The sequence below is a fragment of the Xiphophorus maculatus genome, chromosome 2 (genome assembly GCF_002775205.1).
Source record: "Xiphophorus maculatus strain JP 163 A chromosome 2, X_maculatus-5.0-male, whole genome shotgun sequence".
Taxonomy (NCBI): Eukaryota; Metazoa; Chordata; class Actinopteri; order Cyprinodontiformes; family Poeciliidae; genus Xiphophorus; species Xiphophorus maculatus.
Window position 1 is genome coordinate 31,221,661 of NC_036444.1, and position 27,072 is coordinate 31,248,732.

A 27,072-nucleotide genomic window follows, 5' to 3' on the forward strand; every position below is an offset into this window, starting at 1 on the left:
ACTAACATCAAAACAGAAAAAAATTATAGAAATCAACTTAAGTTAACTTCAGTCCACGAGGGAACAAGGTTAGTAACTGGGATTGATGTGTAAAAGTAACTTGACGTATTTATGAAAAAATCTGTGCTTGCTTGAATTAATGCTAAAATTGTAATAGGCTATACATAACGACGTATGAAAACGGCTCCAACTGCTGTTCTTTTTCTTATCAAGCTCTTTATGTTGGTTAGTGACACGGATGGCTTTGATGATAATCACGCATCAACTAAATGATGACTTTCTTAACATAAAGCACAAACTGGCTTTTTACCAATCGATCAAGAAGAATGTAAATCTTAAAAAAAGTCTTTGTAGAACAGAGTATTTTGAACATTTGAACATATGTCAAGTGTTTGTATTCTATATTTGTATTTTTTTAAATATGTGAAAAAATACATTCTCTTACTTGTTGGTGAAATTGTTTATGTTTAGTGAAAATTAAGAGACAGATTGATATTTAAGACCAATGTAGCGCATGAATATGGTGAAGTGATTGATATTTGATTTATAAATCTTTTTTTATTTAAGGTGGATCATAAACTATTGCTGAAATTGCCCATTTTTCTTTTATCCCAGGGACATTAAACGCAACACTTGACTTGAGCAAATCCTATTCCTTGTAATCGTCTCTGCTCGGCTCTGAGGGATACGGGGATACTGACATCATTCTGTCATTGGTCAGCGGTGACAGCGTGTAGGGTGGAATATAACATTCACCCTCACTGATTAAGCCAGACTGCATCTGACGGCGAGACCAGGACAAAGCAGCGAGCGGCCGTTTTCTCCATCACAACACCGTCATGGATTTACGTGTTATTATAGAGCAAATGGAGACCGGAGAGCAAGACAAGGCGCTGGCGGTGTTACAGAGCTTCAATAAAGAGGTAAACACAAGTCCAGCTGGCAGTAGGGCATCACCCAGCAGTATGTCAGGCCGTCTGCTTTTCTGTCTGTTCAGATTGATCATGGCTTATTCATCTCCAATGTTTGCTTGCTTGTTAGTGGCTTTTTGACTGGGCAATTCCCTTTCCTTTCCCAACTCTGAGCTAGTTTCAAAAGTTCCACCAATGATCATTTCTGACCATCAGCGGAAATAAACCATAGCACATAAAATCAACTTTACAATGTTAGCGCAACTTGGTTTGTAATTTGCTGTTTTTTTGTTTCTTTTGTTGTTGTTTTTTTACATGAGGTTGAAGGTTCAAGGGCCAGTTTGTTCAGCAGTCCTTTACTTTCTTCGTGGGCTTGTCCTCATATATTGTGCTATTATTTACCAATCAGTAAGACACAGGCCCTAGGACTGTTTTACAATAAGGAGCTGAGATATGCAGAGTACACAAAAACTGTACTCAAGCAATAGAGTACTTGAGTACTTTTTACTTTTACTTTTTATTAAAGTAAAAGTAAAAAGTCCAAAAAATTACTCAATTAAGAGTAAAAATGGTAAAAAGGCGACTCAAGTACTGATAAAAAATATCGATCATTTCATATTTAAAAATGATCTCATCACATGAAACAAAATATAAAGTTAAGTGTAAATTTTGATATTTAAAAGATCAAAATGATTAATATAAATATCATAATTATAAAATAGCAAAATCAAACCAAAAAAAACATTTTTCCTAATCAATATCTTTCAATATGAAACCTCTGAAATAAAAACTGCAGGTGTATGTCTGGTGAATTGGTTAAATTATGTTTGTTCTTCATGCAGGGAAGGTAGAGGACCCAGAAATCTTACTCAGGTGAAAGTAGCAAGCAATGCTTCATAATAAAATTACTCAAGTAAAAATAAAAACTACAGCGTAAGATAAGGTAATTTTATTTATATAGCACATTTTCGGCAACAAGGCAATTCAAAGTGCCAGAGAAAATACCCTTAAACTAAACTTTTCCAAAAAGTAAATGCAACTAGTTATTACCCCACTCTGATAAGGAGCATTAACAAAAGTCACATTTATGGGTTCTGTTGGCACGAGGAAGCATAAGGGAGTAACATGATGAGTGGATTGTTAGTAGAACAAGCTGTTCCTATATGGAAAAAGATGCCTTAAAAAAATGAAAAAAAAAACAACAAAAAAACAAAAAACAAAACAACAAAACATGTAGAACACATGGAGCCAAAATGGAACAAAAATAACAGGAACAACAGGGAGGTAATGGGATATACAGGATTTAACAGGAGGAACCAGCAAGGGATGTAAGTAGGAGAAGGGTTTAAATACTGTGAGGATGAATGAGGGAACAAAAGACCTGGGCTGATGAGCTGCCAGGTTGCAGGTGTGAGGGGAGAGAGAGATAGCGGAAGTGACACAGGGGGCGAGGGAGAGTACACAGGGGACTGGAAAATAAATCTAATACTAAAGAATAACTAGATCTAAGAAACGTTATTAAACTAAAAGAGCGAAGAATAACTAGAGACAAGAAACAAACTAGAATCTCTAAGAAGAACTGGACTAAGAACAGAAACAAGGCTGATCTAATCACAGAAAGAGAGGAATACAAAACAATAAACCTGAAAATAACTCAGGATCCTAACAGTATCATGCAACAACCTATCGTACTTGTTAAATCCCAGATTTGTGGTTTTCCTTTCTGAACTACTTTTCAATTATTCCCTAGACATTCTGGAATGTCTAGAATGTTATTCTAGACATTCCAGATCCTTTCAAGTTGAATCATATACCTCTCTGCATCTGTACCAAATTACATTTAAATTAAACCTTTCTTTCTGGATGCTTAACTGAATTCGAAGCCATGCACATGCTGTAAACTTTAGTGTCAGTGTCAGTGCTAATATTATTTAAATTAATTCAACTTTGGCCCTTGAAGAACAGAGCATATGTCACACACAAGACGAAACCTCGTGGGAAAATGGCTTACTAATTTAACCAGCATACAAATTTGTATAGTATTATTACAACTCAGTAAATTAGAATGCATGTTCAGATGAGGCTTATTTGTCAGATTAAAAGTGCCATTTGAAAATAACAACTTTTAAGCAGGTAATAAACATGCATTTCCTAAAGCCCACAATTTTGTATTTTTTTTATTGTCAATTTGATATATTTAAATTTCCTAAAAAAAATTTTTTTTTCTTAGCTGTAAGTGAAAAATCATGATTAACAGGAATAAAGGCTTGAAAACAATAGTCTGTGTGGAATTACATCCATCCATTTTCTTACACCCTTGTCCCTTGTGGGGTCAGGAGGGGTGCTGGTTCCTACCTCCAGCGAACGTTTCGGGCATCTTGAAACTGAGGGCAATTTAAAGTGGCCAATAGCCCTCTAAGCCTGTTAGAGAGAATGTGAAAACGTCATGCAAAAAGAGCCCATGCTGGCATTTGCACCAGGACCTTCTTGTTGCAGAGCAGCAGTGCTATCAACTGTGCCACATATTAGTCATGTCTTCATATCTGTTTAGCAGTGTCTTGAAGCTCTGCTTCCTCTGCCTGCATTTTAATCGAGACAAATAATCACAGATTCCCAACTAAGCAGATGTTCTCTATAAAGTCAAAGTTGCTGTGGGCTACATGGATACAGTATATTTTACCTGTTGGACTAAATCGATAGTTTCAAAGTTGGTGCACACTCCACTGGACCTGTGCAGCTGATCAACAAGGAGAGCTATTTGGTGTGGTTCTATAAGCCAACGTCTGTGTGAGAGTTGATCTTGACAGCAATTGGATTAGACTCTCAGTTACACAAATAGAGTCACACAGCCAAGCCAAATCCCACTCCATTAAGGAGCTCTTAGGTTTGAGGGGCTTAAAGGTGAAGAAACTTCTGCCAAATTAATTAAACTGTTTGTTATATATTTACTCTAGGTTCAGTTTTTCCTCTGTTTCCTTCAAATTGCATTTTCTAGTACATTGATGGCAGGCAATTTAAAGCACTTTAGTGTAAGACAATACTTGTAAAACTTACATTAGTATAAGAAAAAGAATCCCATAAAATACATATTACAGTATATAATATGACAGACAAACCAATAAAATGGCAAACAAAATTTATTGCTGAAATAAAATATGGTTTTAAAGTTACAAAGTTGTGGTCCATCCACATAAGTACAGATAAATATAATGTAATTCTCTTTAACCTGAGCTATAGAGGGTTAGACATTCTGTAAGCAGATACCCAAGAATGGAGCCCTGAGGAGCCCCAGACATGATTTTTGTTTTGTTTGTTTTTGTTTTAATTGTACAAGGAAACAGAAATTTGAAATGAAATCAGTGTAGCATCACTATTGTTTCATGAAGCTAATGGAGAAAAACAAGAACATGAAACAAATTTAAAATAATTAAGGCTCAAGTGGTACTGGAGACTTTGTTTCTAATATATCATTGATTTCTACTTATTTTCTACCTTCAGCAGTGGTTAATTGTCCTGTGTGCCTTCAGCTCTATTTCTTTTTTACAGATGAGCCAGTGCTTCACATTCAACAGAGAAGAAGGTCAGGAGAGAAAGGTACTTGTAACATTTTCAACATAAATTCTATATTTATTTGCTTTTCGGTTTATAAGAGTCCAACACGGATTCAAAGTTTTCTGGATGTAACCTACAAGAACAACACAACTGAAAACCTGATAAGCTTTGTGTCTTTATGTCATTTGCTTTTTTCTTTCTTGTTTGCTTGGCTGGTGAGTTAGGAAGCAAAACAACAAAAGGTATTAAGAAACGATAGTGTCCATAAGTTACCTACGAACCTTTAACTTCAACATATTGCCTTCAGAAGTCACCTACGTAGTAATTAGTTGTTTTGTGAGTAAATTAGAGTCATCTACCTGTTAACATTTGTTAACACTTTGCAATTAGTTGTCAGAGCAGCCTATGTTTATGCAAAGAAAATAACCTTTTTAAATGTACACTGGCTGCAAATGTACCAGGCTAAAAACCCTTATTGATACAATTTTGGACCATTTGTAAAAATACCAATGGACAAAAATCAGTTGTGCATAGCAACCTGTATCTCTTCCCACAAATGCAAATATTTATATTCTGCTTTTCCCAATATGCCCAAATATTTCCTTTGTCTGGATCATATTCACTGAGGGTCTCTCGTGGCCCAAAACCTTAGAAATGTATTCACAACCCTATCTTGATAGATAGATGTCCATGTCTCTGTTTTTTATCTGTTCTTAGATTTCTTTAGATTGCAGCATCATGTGTAGCTTTTTGAGATTTTTTATCCTACTTCATGTTGTCAGATAGGTTCTCCTTGAGTTATTTCTTGATCCTATAGATTTGACAATAATCATGCCTAGGTGTGGCTAGTGAAATTGAAGTCAGGCCACAAAAAAAGTGGTTCGTCATAGTTAAAGCACGCATGATTTAAAATAGGGGCCAGTTGGTTGGTTTGGATTGTGTTTCTCCTTTAGTTGCCTGGTTTTTGGATTGGTCAGCGTGTCGTTTTCTGTAAATAAGATTAGTTTAAGGATCTGAAGCAGGTTATTTAAAACAATTTAAATAATTTTTATTAGAATACAATATCCCTGACAAAGGTTATGTTTTAAAATTCAATAATAAATGGGGTCACCATTTAACTATTGGAGCTGGAGAAGTGACTGCAACCTCAAGTTCACAAACTGACAGGTGTTGTACATTAATATAATGCTTGTTGAGAAGGTGTAATTGTTGGTAACACTTTAGCTGTAATCCATTATTTCACACTTTCCATAAGTCTTTGAAAATAAATGTAATTAGTTTTTAATAATATTTATCAAAGCTGCAGTATGTAACGTTTGTAAACAAAATCTATTTTTCACATATTTTTTTTTAAATTGCCCCTATCAGTATGGTAGAGCCTGATAGTTTTATGGAGGCAGATAATCCATAAAACAATCTAACTCCTGTGCCTCCCCCCAATGCTCCCAGAGGGTCTTAGCACTGTGAGTCATGATAGTGTATGTGTTTCTCACAAGCTCGGCCCTTTCTCTTTGCTACGCTACAGCTGGTTCACCACAATGGTACCTGCCAAGAATACTCAGGCTAGTTAAAATGGTACTGATGACAGCAGGTAAACAGTTTTCCTGGAATGGTAAGTTGTTTCTCTTCCATTAGCATATTGAGCAGCGCTTACGTGAGTTGATTGACAGTGCTAAGGCATTCCTCCAGGCTCTGATTGTTTTTCACATATTTTTCACAAAAGTTACATGCTGCTGCTTTAATTGTTTTTTTAAGTTTATACTAGGGCAGAACTAGATTTTTTAATACAAGAAAAGATATTGATAATATTTTTCTTCATATCTTCATATACAGTACAGACCAAAAGTTTGGACACACCTTTTAATCCAATGAGTTTCCTTTATTTTCATGACTATTGACATTGTAGATTCACACTGAAGGCATCAAAACTATGAATAACACATGTGGAAATATGCACTAAACAAAAAAGTGTAAAACAACTGAAAATACCCCTTATATTCTAGTTTCTTCAAAGTAGCAACCTTTTGCTGTGATTACTGCTTTGTACACACTCTGCATTTTCTTGATGAGCTTCAAGAGGTCGTCACCTGAAATGGTTTTCACTTCATAGGTCAACCTGCCCTGTCAGGTTAATAAGTGGGATTTCTTGCCTTATAAATAGTCATGAAAATAAAGAAAACCCATTGAATTAGAAAGGTGTGTCCAAACTTTTGGTCTGTACTGTATATATGTGGTTTGTGTGATATAAAAAGTGAAAACTTGAATCAATGTGTAATAACATGATGGCAAATTACTTTTTCACGGTACTGCGGCATTTTGTTTAACTTTGTTTTTCTTTTTGAAGTTTTACATTGCAATGAGGATTACATTTCCAGTTTTTCTTTTGACCTACAAGAATGAAATCTCTGTGGCCAATTACTGCTCCTAATATCCAGTTTTATTAACTGTGTCTGTGAAACAGCATTTGGGGGAGCTGGTGCTCAGTTTCCTGAGCAGGGAGTTGCAACCATCCTGTCTGCTGGCATGTTTAGAGACGGTTCGAATCTTGACCAGAGACAAACAATGTTTGGATCCATTCATCAGCCGCTCAGCTATGCTCACACTTGCCCACTATTCTGGTATTGCCCATCTTGCTGCACCTCCCCAAGGCCCATTGGAGGAGAGCAAAGGTAACTATTCTGCTACACTCAAAGAAATGAATCATTGACTTAACATAATTTTTTTATGTCGACAAGTTCCACATAATTGTATTATGTTAGTTGAAAGCAAAACAGACATAGCAATCTAACATTATGACTTATATTTAACTAAGATAAAATGAATGAATTAACCCAACTACTTCGAATCACTTTAGATTGACAAACTGGAAGTTAAACTAACTTAACTTTTTGTGTTAGTCTGACAAAGCAAACACTCTTTCAGTGAACTTATGTTTTATTTGTTCACTAAACATGAACAAATTATGTTACTGTGACAAATAAAATTAGCTTTCCATCAACCAATATGTTTTTTAAGTTAAGTAATTATTTTCTAATTTCTAACTAAATTCAAGTTTGTCGACAGGTTCCACACAAATGAATTAAGTAGGCTTTACTTAATTTTGTTATGTTCTTTATTTAACACCAAAAATCTTATACATTACAATATTTTAACCTAGTTAACAGTGACAAGAACATAAACTGACAAACAATAAAACATTTTCAACTTCAAATATGTTGTCATATATATCAGGCTTAGGCCTGATGTTTTTTGACCTTGCTTAGGCAAGGTCAAAGAAATAGGATCTCAAAGGACAATTCACAGTATAAACTTCAGTAAATGCTAATGTAGAAAATGGTGTAATAACACTCTGAGGATTCACACACGACTTGACAATGACTGGCTTTAATCTAAATTATCATCCGTGAATTAGGAACTTAAAAGTGCATTTAAAAAACATTTTCTTTCATTAAATCATTCTGAAAATAATCCCACAATAATAATGTTTTTGATCATCTTGTTGGTTGTATCGACACTACATGACTTGGAACTGATTTACACCATTTTTTAAACTTGCTGCTTAATACTGTGGGAATTACTCTCAATAGTTGTGAAATAACAGTACACACAAAACAGAAAGAACTGTTATGTTCTCAAAACGCCAGAAAGATTAAGCCACTGAGGATAAATGATCAAAATAACTTTAAAGAACAACAACAAAAGAGAAAAATACACTTCACTCAACTGAAAATTGAGCGTGAGTGGGAATAAAAATAGTAATAGGTATTTTGTTCCATATAACACAGCAGGAGTGTAACAGGTAAACCTTTTATGGACGCAAACTCGACTAAAAACCCACCTGTTTAGGATTGTATTTTAAACGTAATCAATTACAAATTTATTGATGGAACCTGACTTAATGTTGTGTTTTGATTGTCGATTCTATGTTGCATTGTGTTTCTGTGTTTGATATGATATAAAGCACTTTGAAATGCCTTGCTGCTGAAATGTGCTATATAAACAAAATTTGATTGATTGATTGAAAAATGCAAAACAAAACCATGCAATCATGTATCTACATTCTGCCAGTATGGTGAACTGAAACTATTATCTACCATATTAAGACATGTACAATGATGGATCATTGTAATCATGCCCTCACATCTAAAGATTTTCCAGCTACATTTTCTCTATAATCAAAATGGTAAACAGTAGTGCTACACTCAAACTCAAAATTCAGTTATGTCTATTTCAGCTTCAATATAATATTCAAATAATCACAGCAAACTATTCTCTAGATGTTATTTCCGGATTACTACATCTCTTGTTATATTGTAAAATCAAGCAGTTTTTTGTAATTACTTTTGCTAGTGCAAATATACTGTAAAACACAAAATCTTACCAAGTATTTGTCTAGTTCCTAGAACAAATATCTTAGTACACTTGAAATTGTACAAAACTAATTATGAGTAGATGTTCATCAAGAAATATCAAGTTATCTTGGATGTAAGCTTGTAATAGGTTGTGCTGCAGATGTCTTTGCTGGTTGTTGGCTGTCTTCTGGGCAGTGGGTGGATGGACTGACCAGGCTTTCAGTTTTCTCCTGACGTTGGGGAGCGCTGTTGGAGCTACCTCTCTAGTCTTGAGCTGCTGTCTGTCTGAACAGAGCGACCAGGGATAGAAGTCAGGAAGGTGACGAAGAACCCGATGGTCACTCTGTCAGAGCTTCAGTATTCCTCTGTGGAGAGAGGAGAAACAGCTGAGTAGCAACAATCCTATGATAATAACTACAAATACTTAGCAAAGAGGATAAGCATAGAAGTACATTTAGCAGAATCTTAAAAGTAGTTTTTAAGCACAAAAAAACTCAAGAGTTACAAACGTCCCAAAAACAGAAAGCTCACATATATATTACATTTTTTAAAAATTGATTTATAAGCAGTGGTTCTTTATTTTATGTCATGCCACCCTAGTGAACACATTTTTCACCCCCAAACCCTATTTAAATATTCATTTGTACTCACCACTGGCACTGGGATTCTGTATTCAATTACCTGGTTATCACAGCTGATTAATAAAATTAGCTACCATGAGTTAAAAATTTAGTTGCTACTGCTTTTATTATTTATTATTAAACCAACGTCCACCAAACGTTCGCCTTGAGCCGATCAAGCACTGTGGCTTGAAGCAAATTAGCTTCATAGAGGAATAATATAAATTCCGGTACAGGCAAACCCTCAAATGACGTCACTGGATTTGTCATTGGAAGGGTCACACATCTGTAATTATAATTTAAGATATCTCGAACGTAATTATGACTAGCCAGAATTACAACTTTAGATATCTGAAGTAAAAGATTGCGTGTGTGTAAGCCCCTCTTTGGCTGTACTGGGCTGTCCAAACAATTGCCTGAACATTCAATAGCGCTGGCAGTTTTGGACAAAATTGTAAAAAAATATATAGATATAGAAAGAACTCTACAGCATGAGATACGCGGAGAGCGCGAAAATTGTGTACTTGAAGAATGGTTAAGAAATTTGCAAAGAATTTCTGATTTACTTTCTTACTGAAAGGGGAGCTGAAAGTGCTACTATCGACCCATGTCCAAGCTGGAAATGGGGAATATTCTGCACCCCGGGCCAGTAATAACCAGATGTAGGTTATATACTGTGGTAAAGCTATCTGCCTCTTCCGAAATTATAGTAAAGCCAGCCAGCTCTTGATTTTGACATGCACCCATCCTTTAGCTCCTCTGAAAATAAAAGCGCACCCCCGGTTCATGTTTGATTCACACTTTAAGTTGCTTTCCAGCGTCTATAAAAGTTTAAAGCTTTGTGTTCATGCATTTGCGACAGGGAATTATGTATATCAAAATAAATTTATACATTGTGTGAAATGCATAGTGTCACCCTTAGGAGACACAGGGACACATCTAGAGGATAGACAGATATAGACAGACAGAAAAACAGATGTATAAGGCATTGGATGAGGCATTGGAATATTATTCTATTTTAGGTGGTCGAGGTAGACCAGCTATTCATATTATTAAAGAGCAGATCGACTTTCTTTTGGCCCAAGGACACACGGTCAAGAGGATGGCAAACATCTTTGGATGCTCAACATAATTTCTTTATAAGAAGTCCAAAGCACTTGGTGTACCAATCAGGGGAAGGTTGGCTGCACTGACTGGCTTCAACTTCAATATGGAACATCCACTTACCTTTGTGGTCCATGGTGGCATCGATGGATGTTCTCGCTTAATAACTTACTTGAACTGCAGCACACTTGAATTGCGCCTCAACAGTGCTATTTCATTTTCTCAAGGCAATGGGCCTCTATGGCTTACCTTCTAGAGTGAGGTCAGATCATGGTGGCGAGAATGTGCAAGTGGGACTGGTGATGAACCTCCTTCAGGGCATTGAACGTGGGCGTCATCTAACTGGGGAATCCATCCATAATCAGAGAATTGAGCATCTTTGGAGGGATGTGTTTTTACATATTCTGGAACCATTTTATAGCACGTTTTATAACCTTGAAGATTCAGCCCTCTTGGATCCCAGCAACAATGTGCACGAACTTTCTCTTCACATAGTTTTTCTTCCTGAGATTCAAAGCCGACTAGAACAACTCAGAAAGGCATGGAACCACCATTCCTTGGATACAGAAAACAATAAAACACCAACACAAATCTGGACTGAACAGATGTTGGCAAACATGGGTGCCAACAGCACAGCAACTAACAACGTGTTTGGTGAAAATTCCAATGCACCAGAGACTCTTGAAGAACTTTTGCAACAGCATGGCCTTTGGCCACTACCAACCACTGATGCTGAAGAGGTTCCTAGTGTAGTTGTAGAACCAACCCAAACCAGGCTCAGTCAGCAGCAACTTCAGTCAGTTAATTTTGCAGTCAATCATATTTCAGAGCTGAAGGAGAAATACCAGGCCTGTTGTGCAGAAATTCCAAATGCTGTATTGATTTAAGTACATGTCACTGTTTGCGGAGTGACAAACATCAATAACCCATCCATCCATCCATTTTCTGTTCACCCTTGTCCCTAATGGGGTCGGGAGGGTTGCTTGTGTCTATCTCCAGCTACGTTCCGGGCGGGAGGCGGGGTTCACCCTGGACAGGTCTCCAGTCTGTCGCAGGGCAACACAAAGACATACAGGACAAACAACCATTCACACACACACTCACACCTAGAGAGAATTTAGATAGACCAATTAACCTAACAGTCATGTTTTTGGACTGTGGGAGGAAGCCGGAGTACCCGGAGAACAATGCATTTGGTCAAATGCATTGTTCTAAAGATACAATTACTACAAATAAAACTCGGAATTGACATGAGTAGGCAACCTTACAAATTTAATTATAAAATGTTAAGACATGACAAATTAAATACACATTCTGGAGAGGGAAACAACAATAAAAATTCTACTTTTGAAAATGTCCATGTAGAAATGACTAGTATATCCCAACCCCCTTTTCTAATGCATCTTTTGGACCTTTTGAGTGTCTTTAGAATTTGATTTTGTTTTTAATCCAAATGAGCAGTGTTCATTACATGAACTAGAACAATCATTACAAAAGATTAAACTACAATGCCCATTTACACAGCAAAAAAAAAAAATTATCAAACATTTTTCAGTGCAAAAATCTTTCTACACTTCAAATAAGACACAAGTAAGACATATGTAACTTTTCATCAAGATATGAGCTTGTTTTAAGTCACATTTTCCTTAATATCGATGAAGAAGAACTTATTACATTGTCAGATTATTTCACTTATTGCAAGGGAAAGATGTCCAGTTATAAGTGAAATTAATATGACAATGCAAATACTACTTTTTCAACAATACTAAAGAATTATTATTATTATTATTATTATTAAGCTCATATCTTAATGAAAAGTTACATGTAAGTTAGTTTTATCTTTAGTGTACTAAGATATTTGCACTAGAAAGTATTCCAAAAATACTTAATAAGACCTTTTGTCTTTGCAGTGTGGCTCAAACATCCACCTTTAAATTGTGAAACCAAATAATGGTTAATAAGACATCTATTCTTTGTAAAAAAAAAAAAAAAAAAAGCAGATATTGTATTTTCATTTGAATATTTTCCAAGTTTGGCCATTACATTACCTTTACTATAACTTGCTTTAAAACACTTAACTTTTCAAAGCATTCCAACTCCTTTTAAAAAGAACTGCTTACTACACTTATGCAACACCAAAGGTAGGCCCCCGTCTGTCATGTAATCTGGGTGTACAGGAAGTCGGAGTAATATAGGCAAGTATTTGCTTCTGGGAAGACTTTGTTAGCCTCATGGAGGAATTCAATTTGTGGACAATGGGGAAAGCCCAGTGGAGGTACCGTGGATGCTCCTGAAGCGAACTCCAGTATCATTTCAAAGGTAATGGGACTGCATTCTCCTTCTGAAAGACAAAATGTTGAAATTATGACCTTTGTTATAAGGTATCCAGTATGTACTCTTAAAGACATGGAAGACAATGTGTTAAATGTCTGTCCTTGTTCCTCCTCAATCTTGTTATATTGGTGATGACAATGCATTTCTTGTTAGTAAATATAAATCAAACATTTTGAAGACGAACCATGACTAAGCATGATCATTGTAAATAGTATGTAAAAGTATACATTTATGCAACAAATTACCCAATATATATTCACTGGTAAAAGACTGACAATTTCTATGGCAGCTTAACAAAAAGACTTTCCAGGAAATAGATCTTTCTAGTAATTTAACTGTTGTTGGTCCTGTCACTAGTCATTTAGAAAGTCTTCCTCTACGCTCAAACTATGATTACTTCTTTTTGGACAGTGGTAATAAGTCGGTCACAAAATGTAATTGATACCGGTTGTGCTTACAGTATCACAATAATTGTACCTTCAATATCCACCAATCAGTCTCTCCAGTAGCATATGGTTTGATTTTCTATCCTACTTTTATTGCTGCCTTGCACAGAAAAACACACTTGGAAAAGTGTGTACAGGTCCTGTGCCAAGAGTGGTTTCTCCTCACCGACAAACAATTCATGAAAGACTGCAGGGTTTTTCTGAATCTCATCTAGCACATTAAGAGTCTTCAAACCTTCCACAAACCTTTAAGAAATGAGAATATGGTCTTACTTTTAGAATCCAACAAAATTTCTAATAGAAAAATTAGGATCTTGCTTACTGTTGCAATGCAGTGCACACTCGGCCATTTACAGAGAAGTCTGCAGCAGATTGCACAAGGGAGTCCCTCTCTTCCAGAGTAGTTACATGCCTTAATGCTCCAACAATGCTCAGGGTATCTGCTGGCTGCATAATGGCTTCGTTTGCCTCCACGATTGTGTTTGTATCCTGAATGTAAAAAGAAAAGAAATGCTGTGAAACTGAATTTAAGCTTATGATCAATATCCAAAATGCTTAAAATTGCTACTAACTTTGATCAACTGCTGTCTGAATGAATGGTTAACAACTTCCTCAACCAGGGTAGGGTGAGGCAATGTGCCACAAATGTGGTCATACAGCCTTTGAGAGAAGAAATGTGGTCCAATGCCTCCATGCACCAAACAGACTGATATCATTTTTCCAATACAGTTGTACATTTTTGACTCCAGCGCTAAAGAAAAAAAATGTTACTTGACAATTTTCCATCCTTAAGAATTGGGGGGGAGGGGGGAGAATACTGACCACTAGTGTCCAAAGCTAAGATGGCGGTCATTCCATGCCCCTCAAAGACATTAGAATGATGAATGGCCCTCATTAACAGTCTTAGATGCTCTCATGTGGGACCACCTTCATCAACTGCCCCTTCAGCGTTGTCCTCTTCATCCACAAAAATAACATCCAGTTTTGCTGCTGGATCAAAATGGCGTCTTCTGGAGGCATACAGGCTACATTCTAAAATCCTGTACATTCTAAAATCCTGTCTCTGCACACATTTATTTGGTTGCTGGTAGGACAGAAAGTCATATCAACCTTGCTGTATAGTTTTGCTAATATAGTCTGAAGATCTGTTCTGTAAAAAGAAAATCTATTTTATTGTGTATTGTTGGAGTAAACAATGGTTTGCAACTATCATAATTAATTACATAAGACACTGCCAGAATATGCAATTTTGACTCGCTCATCCAAAGGCAACTCTGGTGGATGTTGTAGAGCAGGGGTCTCAAACTCCAGTCCTCGAGGGCCACTGTTCTGCAGTTTTTAGATGTACCACAGGTACAAAACACTGGAAACGGCTTAATTACCTCCTCCTTGAATAGATCAGTTCTTCGAGCCTTGCTAATGACCTAATTATTCTATTCAGGTGTGGTGCAGCAGAGGCACATCTAAAAGTTGCAGGACTGCGGCCCTTGAGGACTGGAGTTTGAGACCCCTGTTGTAGAGACTCTGGTGGCTCTGTTTGGTTTTCCAGTAGATTTATAGGTTGCTCAGTAAATGGAGAGCTGGTGCCTGGTCCTCAATGGTCATCACCTGTGGAGTCAGGTTAGAGTGGGAGGAGAGGGGCAGCCTTGAGGTTGCAACCAAAGAAACTTCAGAAGACGGCAAAATTGGTTGTACTTGAGTATAGAGCTGGGACACAGTTGCCCGGGAGGAGAACGAAGTTGATGTTTCTGGGGAGTTGAACATGGTCGACAGGACTTGAGGAAATGTTGGGGCCAGTGGTGACTGGGCTGACAAAGATGTCAGTGCTTGGTCAGAAAGCGATGTCTGTAGACTTCGGACAGAAGACAGTGACTGCTCCAGCACTACATTTGCCTGAACTGGACACCTTTCCTAAACAAAATAAAACAAAAACCTAATCATGTCAATTTTATTTATGAAGCACTTTCAAAACAGATACTAATTATACCAAAGGTCTGTACAGTATTCATGAAGCTCAGGCAAAAACACATAAGAATAAAACGCAAATTAAAACAGACAAGTAAATTACAATGTCAGGCCTTACAAAAAGCCAAAGAATAAAAATGAGTTTTAAGGAGCGATATGAAGTGTTCCAGATTATGGGCAGATCGAATGTTAAAAGGTAGGTTGTTCCAAAGATTAGGAGCAGTGACAGCGAATGCTGCTCCTATTCGCTGTCACTCAGTCTGGTCCAAGGAATATGTAAGAGCAATTTATTATTTGACCGAAGTGTTCTAGAACTGGAATGGTTGTGAAGAAGGTCTTGAAGATGAGCTGGAGCTAGGCCATGTAAAGTTTTAAAAACCAATAAAAGACTTAAAATCAATCCAATAATGAACTGGTAGCCAATGCAGAGAAGCCAATACTGGTGTTAAATGCTCTCGTTTCTGGGATCCAATAAAAAGTCTAGTTGCAGCATTCTGAAACATTTTGGGGAAAAAAACAAAAAATACTGAGACGACACTGTATGGAATTTGGACTTAATTACTTTACCTGAATATCTAGAGTTGAAATCCAAAGCACGGACAGAGTTGCAGATGTTGTTATGCCAGGATCCATAAGTGAGCCTGATGAGGTACTCTCAATTGGTTTGGATGATGTTGCTTGTTGAACACTGAATATTTCACTTGCCATTTCATCTTGTCCGACAAAGTCAAACAAGACCTTTAAAAAAAGGGCAATGCAATTTCAGTTACAGTACTTGAAAATAAATAATATACATTCTCTGAATGAACACATTACCAGAATTGGGTCAGACACATTGAAAGTTCTCTTTCTGATAAATCCATTTGGATATTTGAACTTCAACAGCAGTCCACTTGACGGTTCTTTATATACCGCCAGTCGTTGAAGGCGTTCTTTAATTGCCTAAAACATGAGCACTAAAGCCTTTAGGTAATCCATAAACCACTATCATCCTAGCAATGTAATAGTTCTTACTTTATGCGTCTTTCCTCCCAGGCCTTGTAACACTGTTTTCTCCTTTCCTGGTACAAAAAAAGTGAGTAACAATAACAACAACAGCAGCAACAACAAATGATGATAACAAAAATGTTAAGTCACTTTTTCTTGGTCTGCTAACAAAGACTCTTCAGACTCTTCGTCTTGCTGGGACCGCAGAGATCGCCAATCTAGCAGTGTCTATAGTGAATACAGCACAGAGATGGTTAAAGTCAACATCAGAAATAAGATATAAAACTAAAATGCATATATTGTTCTTGAAATGAATGACCTGCTCTTCCCCTAAATGTTGTCTGTTGGTACTCTCAGCCTCTGGAGAGATATCCTGTACTTCTGGTGCAGTTGAGGGTTCTGGAAACAAACTCCTGGACATTGCTTAGGTTTCCTAGACATGGCCAAGACATTTCAAATTATAGTGGAAGATATTACTCTGGATATACCATACTACATGAAATTATTTTTGTGTACAAAACAATCATACCTGTGTCTGCTCGGGGGTGGAATGTAGAGTCTGCTTTTGTCAACCTTTTCCTTCAGCTCCCTCACAGAATTCACTAGTAATTTTTTTTTACCTTTCGTCCTTTTCCACATCTTGCCAGTTCAAAGCCAACCAGATTTAGGCTAATGTGTGGGTAGCTTTGACACACAAAGTTATTCAGTTCAGACAAGCTCCAATTCAGGTTAATTTTGGAGCTCCTGGTTTCTGTCCCCTCATGCACAGGATTACCTGAATAATCAATGGTGAGAAAGCAATGTAAAACACAATAACAAAGAACATGCCATTTAAGTTTAAACTCATCATCCCGCCAGAATGAAAGAGTGAAAGAGTAAAATTATCATGAAGTGGTGAATTAAAACCCAAATGGAGATGTTAAAAGCAAAAGTCTGGAATGTAAGGGCGGCAAAACCGAATTTATGCTAAAACGGCTTGCCATAGTGGGTATACTTTGGCAAGCCGTTTTAACATAAATTCGGTTTTGCCGCCCTTACATTCCAGATATCTCAAATTGTCTTATGACTAGACGTTTTAGCGATCTAAGATATCTCTATTTATATTTTGACTAGACAAAATACCTATTTGAGATATCTTTAAGTACATTCTGACTAGTCGAAATGACATCAGATTTACCATAGTGTTATATGGAGATTCAATTCAAGATATCTACAATGAATTACTGACTATCTGAAATACACATTTCAGATATCTACAGTTAAATTATGACTAATCATAAAGTAAATTCAAGATATCTCGATTGTAGTTTTGACTAGTCATCATTCTAATTGAAGATATTTCGAATGACAACATAATTCAAGATATCTTAAATTTATTTTTGGATAGGAGATATGTAGTTTTGACTAGTGAAAACTAAATTATATATATCTTAAAAGCAAATAATGACTAGACAAAACTAAATTAGAGATATCTTAAATTGTAATTTTGACTAGTCAGAATTCCTTTTAAGCTACGTATCTCTAAATGAATTAGAGATATCTTCAATTACACAGCTTTTCTATTTAAGATTACCACTCCGGATAGTCAAAATGTAGTGTTGTCTAGTCAAAATGCATTTTTAGATATCTAGAACGTAATTACGGACAGTCAGACGAAACCGAATTTATGTTAAAACGGCTCGCCAAAGCCTCACGACTGTTGTCTTCGGATGAACATCCAGACTAATCCGGTTTAAACTGGATTTTCTGTTCGTGCAGTTTTATTGTTGCATTACTGCCCCCTTATGGCCAAAAGAGGTATTGGTGTGCTAATTCACTTAACTAAATTTGGTTGTTTTCACACAAAATAAAACTATTTATTTAGGTTAACATGTGACAAAATCATGTTATCTTTACTAGAATTAATTAATTAAACACAACAAGCACAATTTGTATGTGTTAACTTGAAATGAAATATTAACATAATGTGAACAACTTCCATGTTTCACTTTTTTGAAAATTTTAAAAAGAACAAAACTGTAACAGTTTGATTAAGGACTGAAGTTAATTATGTTTTTATATTTTTGTGGTATCTTTCCTGTGTCTATGATCTATTTTTTTCTTGAAGTGGGTGTTGTGGAGAAGGATGGGAAAGAGGAAGCAGCGGACTCCAGTGCAATGGTAAAGGAATCCTCCCCTCCTTCAGAAAACCCTGATCAAGAAGTGATTATAGAGGCTCTCAAGTCCATCTGTAACATCCTGTTCCACAGTCAGACAGCACAGGTCAGTCTGCTGCACTTTTAATGATGTTTTATTTATTTATTTTAACCTGTAAAAGCTCACTATCATTTGTTGAATGGATGGCAGGTCATAGCAGCTGATCTGCACTTTATTGATGGTGTAGCAGAGAGACTGAAGCAATGTAATCATCCCACCTGGAACCCTGAGGTAAGGGAGTAAATTAAATACATGCTTCAATTTTAATGTAATATATTTCAAATAAAAATATTTTGCTTTTAGGTCATATAAAATATGATCATTTTAAACCTGTAAACTCCTGACTGGTTCTGGTTCTGCTCTGCAAACCAGCCAAAACACTGAGTTCCTTTAACTCAAGTCCTGTTGTTTTTGATTGATAATAAATCAAACATTGATTAATATATTGACGTACATTTGATGATGATTATTCAAGAAGACTTTGATGTAATTTGACAAAATGTAATGTCCATTGGTTGTTTCATAATTACTGTATTATGTTTTCATGCTGTAAAACCCTTTGAACTTCCTCGTTTCTGCAATGTTCCATACAAAAACTTGACATAACTTAAGCGTTTTTCCAGTTTCACAACCAGCTCTATTCTAAGAAGAAAACAAGTTTAGTGAGTTGTCTTTTTCTGCCTAGGTCCGTTTCTTTGACCTGCGACTGACCTTCCTGCTGACTGCCCTGAGGGTGGATGTCAGGGCACAGCTGGCCCAGGAGCTCCATGGAATCAAACTCCTAGGTAACTGCATTCCAAGTGCCTTGGAAAACAAGTGTTTTTGCTATTTTCATTCTCTCATCCAAACTCGTATTTTTGTACCATTACCTACACCAGTTTTAGAGATGAGTTACAGTTTCAGCATAATTAAAGAAATTGTACCTGAACAAGATCCTGAACCCTGAACACTCATAGAGAAAAGATGTTTATTCTGTGTTTGCTCAAATGCACATAATTCTTTAAGAGTTGTGTGCCTTCTGAATCCCCTATTTGTGACCCCCTAACACTATATGAAGGTGAGATGAAAGATGAAGAAATGTGATTTGATCTATAATGAAATATTGTTTTTTGCAACCATCATGGTTTCAGTTTTTGTGGTAAAGTTGTTGGATTATTGAGCAGATTCATATTAAATCATTTCATCTTACAGGCTTTAAAAAATTGCCCTGACAAAAAACAACCAGCTGACTTTATTTAAATATAGTCATATTGAGAGCATATATGGAAGCTGACTGATTATGCAAATAAAAAGCAGCAGATGTGTTTGTATTAGCAATGGTTACCTCCACAGAAAAATGTTCATCAGTATACATTAAATGTCACATGCAGGAACCACTGCTTAGAATATTGCAACTGAAAAGAGCACATTCCTAGATCCTCAACAACTGCAGGAGGTTCAGCTGCAGCAAAGACATTTACTGGACTAAGGAGTATATAGAACAGAGTCATGTTGCCACCAGTGCAAATGCTGAGCTTACTGAACATCAGAAGCAAGTGACCTTTAGTAAATCGAAACACACAGGGAGATAAAAACCTTTGGCCTAAGGTTTCATAAAAAACACAAAGAACGGACAAATATGATGCTAAGTAACAAGTATAGACACAAGAAGATGGATGTCCATCCTACATTGTCCTCACAGATGAGTTCTGCTTTTTATTGTTTAGGACATCTGAAACATCACTGATCTTGAGAAGAAAAGATGTTCGCTACCATAAATTCCAGGCTTTTTATCTCAATTCAGTTCATTGTTTTAGGTCATATAGCATCTCATCTTAGTGAGATTAGTCACAATTCGTACAAGAACACTGCCATTTATGAAGAATGGGATCAAGATGTCGTCCAAGAGAAACTTCTTCCAGGAGTGCAAGCACAATTTTATGCCAGACTATATTTTCTAGTATGTTGAATGGGGAAATTCAGGTGTCACAGAAGCAAGATCTAGACATAAAATCTTTGTCCCTATGGTGATGTAATTCTCCAGATGCTAACCTCACTATGAACCTATTACCACTTGTCACAAAGCAGAAGACAACAAACTAGGATCAACTCCATAAACTAGGAAGACAAGAATGGCTCATGATTATTCAAAATTAAACTCAGACATTGATATTGAGTATGTCAGCTAATAAAGGCCTCATGAAACCTGTAAAAATGTTTTACTTAATCCCATAGAAAGATCAAAAATAAAATAAAAATATCTACATATCCTGTAGCCATGACACTTATTTGTGTGACTGACAATACTTTCATCCATGACTGTACTGCTGAGAATAATTTGTAATGAAACAGTTGTGCTATGGTAAAGATGAAGAGATCATTTGCTGTCCTTTGTGTGTCCTAGGCAACCAGTTGGAAGCAACTCTTTGTCTGTGTTGGCCAGAGCCGCTGGTGACAGCCAGAGCGGGGTATGAAGGTTTTCCACCCGAGGAACTTCCCCCACTGAGCAGGCAGCAGGCAGAGTTAGCTATGGAAATACTGAAAATACTTTTCAATATCACATTTAACACAAACCGACGCAAGGTCGACGAGGTAAGAAGGAACATTTCATGTGAAGTTTCAATTTGCTGTTAATTGGTCAGTTTGATCACTATAGGAGTTAGGATGCATCTCAGTCGTTTTGTTCCTCCTTTTTGTCGTTGCTTCTCTGATGAGTTACTGGACAGAAAAAGAAATGGTGGCTATCAGAAGAGCATCAGTTCTATTGATTTGTCATTGTAATGTTGCATTGTGCTAAACATGGACTGCCAGAGAGCAGCTTTCTGTTGCTACAGAAACACTGAGCTAATGAGATGAGCGCACTCTTCTGAACACTCAGTGTGTGTGCGTGTGATGTGTGTGTGTGTGTGTGTGTGTGTGAGAAGGAAGAGGCAGTAGAGTACAGACACTTGGGTGCTCTCCTGAGACACTGTTTGATGAGCCGAGCAGACGGAGAGGAGCGGACTGAGGAGTTCCACAGGTTTGATAACACACTCTTCACTTCAATTATACACTCATGGCTTCCCTTTGAGGCCAACCTCTTACTGCATTTCTCCTTGTATTTTCAGCCATACTGTGAATTTACTGGGGAATCTCCCGCTGCCTTGTTTGGATGTGCTGTTATTGCCCAAGGTGGAAAATGGCTCGATTGAGTACATGGGGGTCAACATGGATGCTGTGAACATGCTGCTGGAATTCATGGAGAAAAAACTTGATCGTGTAGGATAACACTGTAGATGTAGAAGTTATCTCTCTTAGCCTCTAGTACAATTGTTTCAAAGGGTTGATGAGAACAAAAGCTTGTCCAAGTTAACACAAAGAAAGGCAACCACCTATATGAATAATTACTCATTTCAGATCATATGGTTTTACAAAGGGAAGATTAACTGCTTTAACAATAGAAGTATGCAACTTTGTTGGACTACCTTTCCTCAACCACTGGACAATCAATCTGAATGCTCCAGGATGTTCTAATGCTTGGTAAATGCCTATTTAACATAATAGGCTTTTTCTGAACAGCCTTCACACTCCCAATAAGTCACCTAACCAAGGAGCTTTCAAAGTTGTCTTCATCTGGTATGTTCTGAATTCTTTACCAGGGTGGATTTTTCTGTTGCTTGGAAAGCTTACGTAGAAATTTGAAGATAATTTGTGTAGTGATGGAAAAAGGCAAAGTTGTTAAAGCATGACAGAATATGGTCAGATCTTGAAATGTTTTCAAGATTTACATTTCGAGGTATTTCAAATGTGTGAGCTTTGTCATTATTTTAAAACCATGACTATACTGCTCCCCTAACTTGAGATTTGAAGCACCAATCAAATTTAAGTATACTCACTCATTGAGACTAGATACAATAGGAAGAAGAGAAATATCCTTTGTTGCTCTACTTTGGGGAAATTCAGATGTCACAGCAGCAACAAAAATGAAAAATATATTTAAATAAGATAAAAGGATTGTACGGGAAGAACACATTTACAATATAAAAACATTAATGCTGTGCAGGTTTTAAAGGGGGTTATTATGTAAAATCAACTTTTTGAGCTTTACATCATGTTATAATGTTATTCACTCATAAAACACATACCTGAAGTGTTGCTTTGATTCGTTCTTACATGTTTGAAAAATCCATTAATCTCCCATAGCAACCATTCAGGGTGCACAAGGTGGAGCTTTGCTCTCAAAGTTCCACCTTCCTCATTCATTTTTTTTAGACTAGCGGCAGCAGCAATTAGCAAACACCTGGTGGAACTGCCCTTCTGCTTTGTAATTAAACCTTAGGACGCTCAAGTGATAAATAAGTAATACAATTTTTTATGATTACATGACACCACATTGACTGTAGATAACTTCTGTTACATATATGTCTGTTACAAGGCAGACTGACAGCTGATTAATAGATAAATGTTTGTCTTTTCACCAGGGCCATAAGCTGAAAGAGGCTCTTCTCCCATCTCTAAACTTACTGACTGAGAGTTCCCGCATCCACCGAGAGACCAGGAAATTCCTCAGGTCAAAAGTCCGTATGGAGTGGAGCCACAAAGCTGATAGATGAGCAAGATTGCTGCCAATGGCTTTGGAACTGTCTTCTGCTTTTGCTTTGTTAAGGTGCTGCCCCCTCTTCGCGATGTGAAAAACAGGCCAGAAGTCGGCAGTGCTCTCAGGAACAAATTAGTCCGTCTCATGACACACATCGACACCGATGTCAAGGACTGTGCTGCTGAATTCCTCTTTGTGCTCTGCAAAGAAAGTGGTGAGAGAAATATCCATTGGCTGAAATGATTTATAGCGATGCAAAAATATATAACTCATCTCTGATGATTAACAAAATCTGACTTTAAACAGTGGTACACAACAAAGATTAGCAAGGCTGAGGTGAACCTGCAGATTTTGCGGAAGAACTTATGAAGCTAAGCAAAACGAGTTGAATTTAGAAACCAAGACACACAAAGACAAATCAAAACCAGAACGCACTAATGACAGCAGGATGTGAATATAACCACAGGCTAAGGCTGGAGGCTCACTAGACGACTTATGGTCATCACAGCTAATAAAAAGACTGGTTTATGTTTTTCAATTGAAAGACTAAAGATCACATTAACTGCTTGAAGATCAAAGACTACAGGATCTTTCAGACCAGCTAAAGCCAACTGAGTACATTAAACTCTCAAAAGGGCAACAGTTTGAAGGAAGAAATATTCCAGTAGGTGGCAGTAATAGAAGATTGTTTTTATTCTTAATTTAATTCTATTGCAAATCTAAGAAAATTGGGCAAACAAGTAATGTGGTTTGTCTTCAGCTTAAGTTAGTACTAAAATCTTCTCTTTCATCAGGAGAGATACAACCATGTTAATGTTGACATGTCTGTGTCCAGTTTCAAGGTTCATCAAGTACACTGGATACGGTAACGCTGCAGGTCTGCTGGCTGCCAGGGGCCTGCTCAGAGGGGGCCGAGACTCTGGGATCTACTCTGAAGATGAAGACTCAGAGACTGAAGAGTACAGAGAGGCAAAGCCACAGTCAGTACCTTCAATACAGTCAGTGTAGCTGAGTCAGAAGAGTAGCTCACACACAAGCAGTGAAACCCTTACAAACCTTAAAGATCAGATAAGAACCACTGCAGAAATGTAAAACAACGTCAGATAGCATCTACCTGTAAATTTACTAGATTGGTTGAAAGTCTACCTTATGTTCAAGGTGTGAAGGTCTTCATCCCTGTAAAGCTGGTCCAGTTATGTCAACCATAGACTAGTCTATTACTGGTCTATCTCTAGTCTATCACTGGTCTGTCTCTAGGGTCTATCTCTGGGTCTATTACTGGTCTATCATTCTGTCTATCTCTGGGTCTATCTCTGGTCTATCACTGGTCTATTACTGGTCTATCTCTGGTCTACCACTATGTCTATCTCTGGGTCTATTGGCTCAAACATAAGTCAAGACCTTCCACCTACTGGCTGGTATTTACTGACTGAGATGTGGTCACATTCAGTGTGATCACATCTCCCCCTGGGGATTCATTCATTCATTCATTCATTCATTCATTCATTCATTCATTCATTCATTCATTCATTCATTCATTCATATTGCTTTTTCAAAATCCCAAATAAGTTATGCTGAGAGGTATAACTTACATGAAGAAAACTATTTCTGCTTGTGTAAATATTTTTAACAAGTTTACTTTATAGAATTTCAAAAGGTAACAAAGAAAACATCTGACAATCTTTTCATAGATACACAGTTCTCACATTATGAATTTTAAATTGAACCCATGTTTATTTCTCAGAGAAAGTATTTATCAAGTTAAACAGGAGAAATATTTTTTGTTTGTAGCTGAGCTTCAACAGTAAACTCAAAGGTTTTCTATGGTTGGAAATTCTAATTTTGAAGGCAGAATATAAAATTTCCTCCCTACACAGATTAAAAAGTCATCTATTTTTAATGTGAAGGTAGCAGTCTGAGAAAGATCACTGAAGTATCACAGTAAAATGATCTATGGTATTAACTAAATAAAAATATGTTCCTTAACAAATGACTTCTGGAGTTCAGCACCACAATTTCCACATTCCTTAACATGATAAAAAAAATGTAGAAATTACTTGGATGGATGAATTTTTTACTCATTAAGTGCATAATTTTTAAATGACAGTTTCCAGTGTTTTTCTTTTGTTTTTTCTGTTTCCCCTCTGTGTTAATGTTGTTCCAGTATAAACCTGATCACAGGAGTTGTTGAAGAGGAGCAGCCCAACCCAATGGAGGGAATGACAGATGAGCAGAAGGAGTATGAGGCCATGAAGCTGGTCAACATGTTTGACAGACTGTCAAGGTCACACACCACTATTCTTCAGAACATTTGTTGCTATCAGATATTCTCACTAGTCACTTTATTAGGTACACCTTGCTCATAGGCGGCTCTAGACAGTGGCTAACAGGTGACTGTACCCCTGTTATGAATAGATAATGCTTAATCAGTTTCCTATGATAAAAAGCGCTGGCACACAAACCATAATTCATTGGTCCAATCAATCAATTTTGGATCAATTTGCCAATGTGGTATGTGTTGTGCATATCCTGGTTGTAGCAAGTTGCTATTTGAACTCCTGTTATCTTCCTGTCATTTCTTTCCTACGATCAGATCAATAGTTTCTGAATGTGGAAACCACCCTGTTAGGCACCAACAGCCGTGCCATGTTCAAAGTCACTTAAATCCCCTTTCTTCTTCCATCTGATGATCACTTGGAACTTCAGAAAGTCATATCCACCTTGTCTAGTGACCATGTAATTGGCTGAATCACTCTTTGTATTAAAAAACAATTAATCGTGTACTTAAAGTGGTGGGTGCATTTATATGGAGCATTGTCCTGTTTATCGCTATCAACTATTTACACTAGAAAAGATAAGTAAGAAAGTACAAAAACTGAGACTTGAACAGCTGCCATATTTTAACAGTTACAGTATTTAATGTGCTAACACACAGTAAAAATGTGTTGGGTCTATGCTAACACACTTTTCCTGCTTTGTGTAGGATCAATTTGATCCAGCCCATGCAGCTTAATTCGGATGGGAAGATGACAGAGATGACCACAGAGGATCTGAATAAACTGGCCACCAATCCGTTGCTCCAGTCACAAGAGCCATCTGATCCAGACAGCGAGGATGAAACCTAGTTAACACACAAGCGTGACAGCAGATTGAATCACCTTTCAACCTTTGTGACAACACTGCAGAAAATTATATCATACAACTTTTACCATGCTGATCCACTTAATTTGATTGGAAGACAGGTAAAAACATTTGGCATTAGTTTAGCAAACATAAGAATGCAGCATGGAGTGTACAGGAGAAAGTTGAATAAAAACATTTATTCAGTTTCAATAATAACTGACTACCTACCAAATAGCACTGGTGTTCTGAAGATACATACGTTTACATTGTTCTACAAATTTGATTTAGTTTCATTATCAATTGACTTCAGGCTTAAAACCTTCAACCGCTGTTGATTTTCCAGAATAAGCATTCCAGTGACTGTAAATCAGGATAATCCTGCTTCTGGAAAACGTTTTGGTCTTGATGAAAGCTCTTATTCACAGAGAAGCAATTTTCAGAATGCAATGCTTTTTATCAAACAATGTATGATCTTACTTTTAGAGAAAATGTATTTAAAAAATGCTATTTAGTTTTTTGATGCGAGAGTCAGCTTTATTTTTGAAATGGAATTTAATAAAAATAGGTGGATGTTATTTTTCATGACGCCCCATAAATGTTTTATTTTAAGAAGTGAAAGACCATTTACTGATGAATACGTTTCTGTGTTAGACTTTAATTGACATATTAAGCTATGAGTATAATCCAAGAAAATCTCTGTTTCTTCTTTGTATTGTAGTTGAATAGCTGTTTGGACTGTAAAGTACAATGAATGCATCTGAATAAACTCTCTGTCACCAGTATTTAGAAGCTGCTTGATTTTCCTTTAAATGCCCATTAGTTGTTTAAAAGTGAAACAGGGATACAAAGAAGACATCTTTAACTTTAAGCTATAGAAAAATAACCTCCACAGTTTTATTTATTTAAATATTTTACCTATGAATATAT

The 27,072-nt window shown here is 36.7% G+C and overlaps 1 protein-coding gene and 2 long non-coding RNA genes across 4 annotated transcripts; 1 reads left to right on the forward strand and 2 right to left on the reverse strand.

Moving 5' to 3' along the window:
• Positions 1-26,927, forward strand: LOC102228652 (synembryn-A-like). Its single transcript, XM_014472929.2, has 15 exons — positions 1-68; positions 616-923; positions 4,458-4,505; positions 6,925-7,132; positions 18,379-18,533; positions 18,618-18,698; positions 19,153-19,252; positions 20,851-21,038; positions 21,371-21,465; positions 21,554-21,704; positions 22,907-23,002; positions 23,092-23,236; positions 23,858-24,002; positions 25,187-25,306; positions 26,006-26,927. The coding sequence occupies exons 2-15, from the start codon at positions 840-842 to the stop codon at positions 26,145-26,147; spliced, it is 1,758 nt and encodes a 585-aa protein (XP_014328415.1). The 5' UTR covers positions 1-68; positions 616-839; the 3' UTR covers positions 26,148-26,927.
• LOC111612314 lies at positions 12,531-14,649 on the reverse strand. The gene is made up of 3 exons (XR_002754547.1): positions 13,892-14,649; positions 13,642-13,808; positions 12,531-12,880 (listed from the first exon to the last, which is right to left on the reverse strand). It is a non-coding gene; the product is annotated as an uncharacterized LOC111612314 (long non-coding RNA).
• LOC111612312 lies at positions 14,822-17,232 on the reverse strand. Of its 2 annotated transcripts, XR_002754544.1 has the most exons (7): positions 16,801-17,232; positions 16,591-16,704; positions 16,422-16,499; positions 16,299-16,345; positions 16,101-16,226; positions 15,852-16,022; positions 14,822-15,230 (listed from the first exon to the last, which is right to left on the reverse strand). It is a non-coding gene; the product is annotated as an uncharacterized LOC111612312 (long non-coding RNA). The 2 variants fall into 2 exon arrangements; XR_002754543.1 differs by having other exon boundaries at positions 16,591-17,232.
• Positions 26,928-27,072: the final 145 nt, after the last annotated feature.

What these genes read in the sequence shown, in the direction of transcription:
- LOC102228652 (XM_014472929.2), top strand. Translation starts at nt 840, where the DNA reads ATGGATTTACGTGTTATTATAGAGCAAATGGAGACCGGAGAGCAAGAC. An exon ending in ACCGACGCAAGGTCGACGAG is followed by an intron (nt 21,039 to 21,370) that starts GTAAGAAGGAAC and finishes GTGTGTGAGAAG; the next exon opens with GAAGAGGCAGTAGAGTACAG. An exon ending in TGGAGAAAAAACTTGATCGT is followed by an intron (nt 21,705 to 22,906) that starts GTAGGATAACAC and finishes TCTTTTCACCAG; the next exon opens with GGCCATAAGCTGAAAGAGGC.